Source organism: Rhizophagus irregularis, chromosome 11, assembly GCF_026210795.1.
Source record: "Rhizophagus irregularis chromosome 11, complete sequence".
Classification (NCBI taxonomy): domain Eukaryota; kingdom Fungi; phylum Glomeromycota; class Glomeromycetes; order Glomerales; family Glomeraceae; genus Rhizophagus; species Rhizophagus irregularis.
In genome coordinates, this window is record NC_089439.1 from 4516693 (window position 1) to 4526778 (window position 10086).

The following is a 10086-nucleotide window of genomic DNA, read 5'->3' on the forward strand; positions in this document are numbered from 1 at the left end:
TAGAAAAATAAAAATAAGGTTAGTCATTATTGATGAATTATTGAGTTATTGACCAAAGTTTAATGATATCTAATAAGTAATTTGTCCGTGCGAATCTTGATTTGTTTCAGATAATAAGCCATTCTTTTTTTTTATACCTTTTTTGTTTAAATTGGCGCATGTTTATTTACATGATATTTAAAGTGAATCGAATGAAGAAATTTTTTTTACAAGTTTGATATGCATTACATGCATTGATAAACTTTATTGAATGGTAATTTTAAAGTTAGTATCACTTAATAGATTTGAATGAAAAATGGTTTATCAATTACACCATGTTCCATTGTGTAATTATAGACCTTTTAATAATGAACCTAAATGTGATTATGATTTAATCGTCGATCTTAATGAATTTTGTGATCATTTACATTGGATGTAATACAATAGACCATTGTACTTTTAATTTTCCCAATAGAGGTTAAAGCATCTGAAATTAGGAAATTTTAAATGACAAATACTATCTATACATAGCAAACATGCGCTCGTGCGCCATCATCTATTTGCTTTACGTAATGTATTCTGACACTACATTTTTTAATATCATGCATGTTCAGTAAAATCTTATTCATCTCCCTATTTATTCTAAACTCACAATTTAAATTCCAATTATTTACAAGTTATTTTAAGCGTTCCATTTTTAAATTGGAAAGGTCATAAAATAATTTAGTACTTTGCGACACGTGTTATTGGATAAACAATTTCGGACCACTTAATCGGCATGAAGACTATTCTAAATATCCTTTTGTATTAAAATACCACATCAATGGTTTTGTATTACAGAACCATAAAGCCATTTGATTGATTCTAAGAACTTTAAATTTTTAAGATCATATCATAATTTTGAAATATATAGATTTTTTTTTCAGGCTAATCCAACAAATCACAAGTTTTTAATTTTTTTTTTTATTAAATAACAAATATTTACTCCATACCATCTTCTTATTTGTTTACGTTTAAAAAATTTTTCTTAAAAAAAAAAGAAAAAGAAATTTCTTAAAAAAATAAAACATTATTTGAACTACTATACGAAAATAATCGATCGTAAAAATGAGTAAAATTTCACAATCCAATAATAAAGTAAGTATTATTTATATAAGATTTTTTTTTAAGTAAAAAGATAAGAAATTGACTTATATTTTTCTTTCATGTAGGAAAATGTGTTTAACAGCGTATATCATAGGAAAGAGTATCGTAAGAAAATTAGCAAATCAGCGCCGAAATGTATATCAAGACAAATTTTTAATCGATGTGACAATAAAATAATAATTTTTTCTATTTCTGAATTTGAAATTGTTATTTCAATCAATTTCAGCTATAGAAATCAGTACTATCTGAATTGTATGTACCGTAAATTTATCTTCATTGTTTACATTTTCAAAAATAATTGTACCAACCCAAACCCTTTTTTATTTAATTATTTGATAGTAAATCATCATGATCCCTTTCGGAACTTCAATGAAAATGAATTGATTCATAAATCCCAGAAACATATATACCAAAACAATTCAAGTATTAATGTATCATATAGTTTGGTTGAAAATTATCGCCATGAAAATAATGTGTATTGTAAGTAATTCAAATTTATTTTAATAATAATTCCTTTTTAGTTTTCGTTAATTAATATCTCCGATCCTTTAGGTGAAAAAAATCAGCCTCGAAAACACCTTAATAAGAGGCGTCCTGAGGATAAAGTCAGGAATTCAAGTCAGAAAAAGAATTTAAGTAACTCAAGAAAAGTTGCATCCCAAAAATATCATGTAAAACAAGAACATCAGAAATTTAATCTTCTCCTTCCATCTTCTAACAATGTTCCTTCATATACTCCTAGCAGTCCGCCCCAAAGTTATCATATAAAACAAGAACATCAAGAATTCATTCTTCCCCTTCCATCTTCTGACAATGTTCCTTCATATACTCCTAGCAGTCCACCCCAAAATTATCATATAAAACAAGAACATCAAAAATTCATTCTTCCCCTTCCATCTTCTGATAATGTTCCTTTATATAGCCAAAATGGTTCTTCTTCAAGAATTCCTATTGAATCTCTTTTAAATGAGTTTAATTGTTTTCCAGGGATAGATGAAGTAGCTAAGGAATATTGTTCTACTGTTTAAATTCGCGTAAGTGATGTAAATACTATCTACCTTATTGATTGATTCACTAAGGAAGTTGTACATATAGAATCTAAAAATAGAAAATTGATAAAAATTCCCATACATGGATTTCGATTTAAAGAAATCTTAAATGTTTTGGTAACAATTCATACTAAAAAATATGAATAAAAAAGTAATTAAATAATTTACGAAAACTTGGAAGAGATTAATAAAATTCGTTCACTTCAAATGTATTAATGGATCCTTTTACAATCTTCATATACATGCGTACATCGTGATTCCAAAAACTACATATACTCTATGTATGTACTGTACTGTACGGTCAAAACCCGATGCTACACTGGTTTTGAGAAAAATTATTAGTTAATCGAAATAATGGTATGATATAATGTAAAACTTTATATATCGATATTTTATACTATAAAATATTTTATAGTTCTTCTTGAGTAAGTCGTGATGGTTTTGATAACCCAAACAGAGTTGATGCTTTTGCGCGTAACTCTTTTTCTTTGTTGGGAAAAATCTTGAGAAGTCTTTCTTTTTCCGTGTGATTGATACATTATTATTCATAATAGACGCGAAAATACCTTTCTTGATTTATTGATACTTTTTTAAATACACATTTTAAGAACAGTACAGGACTAACATGTGCATTAAGCAATATAAAAACAAACGTTAATGTAATGAGTCATATGATTTAATTTACCATGCATTACTAGTATAAAGGGGCAAAAAGAGGAGTATCAGTACAGGTTACATCGTGAAAACCATATATGATATCGGTACAACGAGGTTTTTTTATTATATGTGATAATGAAAATTTATCGGTATAGGAAATTATCGGTACATCGAGGTTTGACTGTATGTATCACATAAGTGCCATAACATAATCATTAATTAAATCATTTACGAAATCATTACGTATGTTATGACTTTTCTCGTCATGGGCGTGTAATTTAAACATCCTGTACGAAGATATCAGCCGTCAATATTATAAATATTATAGTGCACACGTTTGACAAATGGCAAATGACCACAAAAATTGCACTGCTCTATGTTTAGCTGCGGAGGAATGTTAGTTTATATGCACTCACTTCTATGTTTCAATTTTAATGCAAATACTGAGTTTCTTTCCTAATAAAATACCGACATCGTATTAAACTGCACGCCCTGCATTTTATGCAGGACTTTTCTCTTGGAGAAACAAATAGACTTTATTAAAGTATCTACATTTCATTGTTTCATTTTATTGTTTTCGTATAATTCGCATAATTCTTAAAAAAAAAAGTGTATTAATTATTACTACTAATAAATACGTAAAACATGACAGTCGTGATATGTTGCATAGTTGTACTTATGCGAGAATTAATATCCAGATATTGTACTTTGAGACCAACTTCTTATTTGATTCCATGTAGACACTTACCCGATACTAAAAAAGATAAACCTTACCGAATCAATTTATAAAAATTGACAAAATTTTTCATGAAAAGAGAGAAAATTACATTTTTAAAATATTTATTTTTTTTTTCTTGTTTACTCACTGATTGGTACAAAATTCGATTTTTTGATGTTACTGTAAATACTTATTTTTTTTACTAATTATTATTTAATGATAACAGATAAAGACATTCATTTAATGCTATTTGATAAGATTACTGTCCTACAATAATATTATTTTTGTTTACATTTCATTGAATGAATTTACGACGTATTGTTTATTCATTATTAGTAAAAAAAAAATTATTTTATCGTAAATGGTAATAAACAAAAAAAATTTTAATTTGAATAATTTGAAAATCTTCATTTTCAAATGTAAATTATAAAAGGAGTAGTACTAAATATAATCCGATTAATGATGTTCATAATCTCATTGATAAAATGGATATTATTCATTTACAACAATATTTGGATTTAAATCATCTCTTTGTATAATTGCCTTTTTTATAAATCTGCATGCAGTAAATCAATAGGTATGATCATCTTATTAAATGGTCGCTGATCACATTTGACGAACAAAAAATACGCCATCGTAAAATATACTGTCATTCTATTCTATTTTAGGATGTTCCATCTCCTTCGAAAGATAATAATATTAGAAAAAAAAAGAACAATGTATTTGCTTACATAATATCACTAAATTCAAATCACGGAGGATTATCGATCATCATTCAAAATAATAAATCTTATTTATTCAAATTCATAAATACAGTATTATGTTATGCATATAAAATGGCAACTCGTGTTCTCATTTTCAATGTTAAAAAAAATAATACAAATAAGGAGCTATATAAAAAAGTTTTTTCATATCTTAAAAAAGTGTCAATAATAAAAAAAAAAATCATTACTTTTTTCATAATTAAACAAAATTAAACATATTAGAAAACTTAATCTGTAATATTCATACTATTCTTACGTATTAAGAGTTTACTTATAAGTCTATATTATTACGAATCCATAAATCTCGTAACCTTAAATTAATTTCTTACTGTTATAGGAAAATCAAGATCGTTGTAAAAGGCGAAAAGAGTGACAAAGCGAGTGCCTAATTTATTTAGGCTTAGATAAGGTCTTCAGAAACGTGAAGTTTAATCAATTGGGAATCCGAAACTAAAAAAAAGGCGTATAAAGTTTTAATAATAGAATACAAAAATAATAATCATCTTATAAATAATTTTTTTTTTACCTTCCGGATCTTCGATTTGAATTCCTCTGGAGTTTCTTGGTTTAGGAAGATTGCTAAAACTCATAAGACGACTGGTATAAATTGCTCCAGGATGGAGTGTATCAGAAGGGAATCCTCGTGAAATGATTTTATCTGCATCTGAATTATCAGTATTAATAAATTCTTTATTAGAACTTAGTTTTTCGTGATCATCATGGAATCGCCAGTTTCTAATCACTTTGAGAATCTCTTTTGACGAAGGTCTTTTGCCCGGACTTGCATCAAGACATTGATTTACTAAATCAATATAACATTTTGGTGTTCCTCTAGAAACTCTTGGTCTTAAACCGTTACAAATCGCTAACGCGAGCTTTTCATCATGAGGTACGTTTCCATAAGGTGGTTTCCCAGTTGACATTTCTACCATGATAATCCCAAAGCTATAAATATCACTTGCAAAAGTATACGGTTTTTCATCCAAGACTTCTGGGGCTATATAAGGAAGTACTCCACTAACGTTTGAATTTAAATCATGTTTTGATGATTGTGCAAGTCCTAGATCCGTGATTTTTGCATAATAATCAAAATGAAGTATATTTCCACTATGTAAATCTTTATGAATATATTTTTTATTATGAATATAATCAAGGTTATCTATAACATTGTGTAATATTTCTAATCTCTTATACCATTCTAAAGTAGGAAAATTGATTTCGAGATATTTTCTTAAATTACCATTCGTCGCATACTCTAAAACCATAAAGAATTCTTCAGTTTCTGGATCCTTAGTTATTCCATAAAATTGTGTTATATATGAATTAGCGTAACTACATTCATTATGTATTTTCATCTATTAAATTAAATTATTATATATTTACATTAATTTTTAAAAAGCAAAACAATTTTCTTTTTTTTTTAGAAAAAAAAAATAATAAATTTACCTCGTTAATAAAAGCTTCCGTTGGACTTTTAAGTTTTTTAAGAGCAACTTTAACATGACCTCTTGAACCAGGTTCATCTGACCAAATAGCGGAATAAATTTTAGCAAATCCTCCTTCGCCAATCTTCTTAATATTTTTAAATTTATTATAAGGTATCCATTCTAAATTATCATCATAATTTTTTGTCTTATGTTGTACTTCAAGAATGAATTTGTCTATTTCATTTTTTCCACTTGACTCTCTTTGATCAGGACTACATTTATTACACCAACTTCTTCCAGTATTTGGTCTTCCACAATAGTTACAGCTACCGCAACTATCAATATGCTCTTCCAACTCTTTCAACCTTTCATTTTCCATCGCATATTTCGTAAGAAAAAAAATAGTAAATGTAAACTAAGAAAAGACAATAACATTTTCCTTAAATGACATGATATAGACAAAAAAAAAATTAATCCAAATTAATTATATATTGAATAACTTAAATTAGATTTCCTTCGGAATTAAGAAAAAAAGACAACACCACCATTTTTTTAAATGACATAATATAGATAAAAATCAAATTAAATTAATTATACACATTTAATATATACATTGAATATACTAAAATCAGACTTCCTTCGGATTGAGAATCCGACTATAATACGCATATCCATGTGTGACGCAGCTTAATATAAAATATACAATATGGAACCTTTGAAATAAAAAATTAAATAATAATATAAATTTCAATAATTTCATAAAAAAAAAATGCTTTTACAAATTTTATGGAATTATTAGTATATTACCCGCTGCTTACGGTATGTGACATTGTCAATCCAGCTTTATTTTTTTTTACAAATATAAAAATAAATAAAAAATAAATTATGCTAATAAAAATATGCTAATGTAATATGGGTTAAAAAAAAAAAATCCTTTTTTTTTATATTTATTTACTAGCGTGAGAACAAAGAACTTTTTCGACGCCCCTTAAAATGAAAGCAAAAAAAAGGATGCATGTGTTCATGTGTTTAAGGGGAACAATAGTAATTTACAATCATTGTTACACAGATACATATTATGCATATTATAAATCACAATTAATTACACAAAACAAATCATCATGCATATCTACTATTATTGTTTATTATTTAATCAATCCCAATACATTGGATTGAATTGTTTGGTTGAACAAATAAACAGGTTTGTGGAATCTCTTTCCTAAATATTAAAATTTCCGGCCTTATCCGACAAATAAATATTCATTATGTAAAGCTTCTCGTAACATATATTATGTCGAGGTGCTATATATATCCTCGCTTTTAAATATTCAATTCTTTTTTTTTTAAAAAAAATATTCCATCGTTATTTGATATGAGTGAATCGGGAGTATGTATTATTATTAATATTAATCTTATTTTTTTTAAGAAAGATTACTTTATTAAAGATATGGTTTTCTTTTACAGACAACAAAAAATAATAGTAATGTTCATGTTAGTGAGACGAAGCCAATTCATAATCGGTAATTGAAATATTTTGTTTTCGTTTCTTAAAAATAAAGACCTTTTAAACTTAATATATTTATTAATAAATCAATCTTAGCCAATCAAAAAGAAAAAGAAACACTTATACACGTCCAGGAAAGAATCCTACGAACCTTTTGCATTCAAATCAATCTTGTGATACAAATTGTTCAAATGAAATGAGTGATTTCCGGAATCTGATCTATCCGGAACTTATCCTCACTGTCCAGATAATGCAATACCTGACACATTACTCAGCCTTAACGAACATTATATACATTTTATACATTCAACGGACGTTTCTAGATGTATCGGGACATTCTTGCTGCAATTTCCAGGATACCTCTTTCTATGTAGAGTTTCTTAATTATTCGGTTAATAGTATAAAGTTAGAACGAACTTTTGCTTGCCGTATTTGTTGATCAAACAAGGCAAGCAATTGAGTTGGAATTAAAATCTAGATTTTATGATTATTCTGATTTTCAATGTACATAAACTTGTCAAATAGAAAATAATAATTCACATTTTTATCAATTTAAAAATTTTTATAATTTTTTAAACTCAAATAAATCGTAAAAATTAATTCAAATAAAAAAAATTAAAAACAATTTTTTCGAAAGAATAACAAAATTTAAATTGAAAATTCTTTAATGTTATTTAACGATCCTTCTTTTTTGAAATGATCATCGATGTGTAGTCAAATAATAAATATTTCTTCTTGTAGTCAAATTTTTTGAAATATTTCTTTTGTAAAATGATGAAAAGCACGCACATACAATACTTTTACTAAAATGATGTTTTACGAATTGGATTATGATCATTAAGAAAGTAAATTTTGCAATTAACTTCACCACGCAGCTTACCTCTCGTCCTCTCTACACAAGATGCTTTCAGAACAGTAACTGTGCCACTTATTGCGAATATCGATTAGTCATAAAAACTTTTATCAAGATGAATTTAATAGTCATTCTTAAATGTTTTAACCCGATAATTTAATTCAATGTAAAAGATGGGATGCATTTCTCTTACAAAGAAAAAGAATATTATTCATGTGAATATATTAGTTGTATAATGCGAGCCTGTTAGTTATTATGAGTTAAATATAATTCTCATCCCTATAAAAAACGTATCCACTTTTTTTATTGGGAATGGCCTTTTTATTGAAGAATGGTACCAACTGCAAATGTTGTACTTGACACTGTGGCAAGTTAAAACTAAGCAACTTACGTGCCTATGATAATTGTTTTCCTAGACGCTGCAAAGCGTCTAAAAATAAAACAAAAAAAAAGAAAAAAAAGAAAAAAAGATAGTAGAGGACCAATAACAGAAAGGATATTGAGGAGAAATCGGCTTTCATAAAGGAGAGAGATAGGTTATTTACTTGACTACCTGGCTCTTATCATAGAAGTAATAAATTAGTATTTTTTTTTTTAAAAAAATAATACTAAAAACCACTCTCCTTTTTATTTTATAGAAATTTCTTTAGAAACATATCATCTGACTAAAGATCATTTGACTACTTGAAATAATTACAATAATTGAAAAGTTGGAAGAAAGAGGTTAAACGAGTACAACTCGCAGTGTCATCGAGTCACGACTCGGGTGCACGTGATCGGCAATGCTGGCCAGAACTATTGTAATGTCGGCCTGCATGTTAAATGGAAATCAATACATTTTGGCCCGCACTATGACATTGACTCGAGTCTAGACGTCATAGCTACAGCCGCAGCAGCACAGTATGATACAATTAATATAATCTTTTTTTTTCTTTTTATAATTTAAAAAAAGAAATAACCTTGTAAAATGGAAAAAAAAATTGTTTTTATTAATGAGGTATGTTGAAATAATAAAATAATTAAAAAGAAAAAAAAACCTTTTTAAAAACAAAAACTGTTCTTTATGGTACCATAGAGCTAATGAAGAAATGTGGGCGTCCATATAATCCTTATTTAAAAATTCGTAAAGCCTCAATATACTTTTACAAGAAAATTTACTAATTATTATTACTCGATCCATATCGATTATTTGCCATAAATTTCTTGATGATAAAGAAAATCATTTATCATCTACCGTAGAGCGTATCCCCTTGAAAAATATCCCCTTTAAGTAGTGTCCTGGTACTATTAGGACCCCGAAATATATATGTAGAGGTCAGGTCCAGAAGTGGTCCAAAATACGCATTCTTTCAGGGCCGGAATTACGATAATTTCAGCCATTATCTAAATTAGGAAATATTATTTTGGCTGGGATTATCCATAAAAGGAATGATCTACATGATTTTTTTGACTCATTATACGCAAACTCTGACCTGACCCTTTTATGTATATTTCGGGGTCCTGTACTATTCTTGATATTTTTGATTAGTACCCGGTGCTGATTTAAGCAAAATTTGATATTTGGCCAAAGTTATTCTTTGTACAGTACCCTGGGGGGCATTACTCAATTTAGGCTGACGTTCTTGAATAAGACCGAGGTACTGTACTAGAGCGCAGCGCTCTACGGTAATGGTTAAAAATATTCAAGAATCAATATATAATTTATTGGAAAGATTTAACTAATAAAAATTCAACACAACTTTTTAAAATTGCGCTCTGAAATACAATCAAAAATTTTTGGCAGTTTAAACCTATTTATTAAATTTAATACTTAATTATTACGCACTTTAACAAAAATAAATAAGTAAATTTGGCTAGGTTTATTATTATAAAGAGAATACATCCAAGAAACAACTTATTACAAATAGAAATAAATGAAGTTAATAATAGATATCGCTATAACTCTGCCTAACGAAATAAATCAAAAAGGTTATAACCCAAGTTCAAAAG

At 27.4% G+C, this 10086-nt stretch overlaps 3 protein-coding genes across 3 annotated transcripts; 2 read left to right on the forward strand and 1 right to left on the reverse strand.

Annotated features, from left to right (window-relative positions):
• Positions 1-1086: 1086 nt before the first annotated feature.
• OCT59_003459 (uncharacterized protein) lies at positions 1087-2153 on the forward strand (the record flags this gene model as incomplete). The annotated part of the gene is made up of 4 exons (XM_025331957.2): positions 1087-1116; positions 1191-1377; positions 1465-1605; positions 1678-2153. The coding sequence occupies 4 exons, from the start codon at positions 1087-1089 to the stop codon at positions 2151-2153; spliced, it is 834 nt and encodes a 277-aa protein (XP_025179561.1).
• Positions 2154-4713: 2560 nt separating this feature from the next.
• On the reverse strand, positions 4714-6119 carry OCT59_003460 (uncharacterized protein; the record flags this gene model as incomplete). Its single annotated transcript, XM_025310709.1, has 3 exons — positions 4714-4763; positions 4840-5668; positions 5760-6119. The coding sequence occupies 3 exons, from the start codon at positions 6117-6119 to the stop codon at positions 4714-4716; spliced, it is 1239 nt and encodes a 412-aa protein (XP_025179560.1).
• Positions 6120-7112: 993 nt separating this feature from the next.
• OCT59_003461 (uncharacterized protein) lies at positions 7113-7756 on the forward strand (the record flags this gene model as incomplete). Its single annotated transcript, XM_066145623.1, has 4 exons — positions 7113-7127; positions 7205-7260; positions 7341-7485; positions 7655-7756. 4 exons carry the CDS (start codon positions 7113-7115, stop codon positions 7754-7756), a joined length of 318 nt encoding a protein of 105 aa, XP_065996326.1.
• Between the last annotated feature and the right edge of the window lie 2330 nt (positions 7757-10086).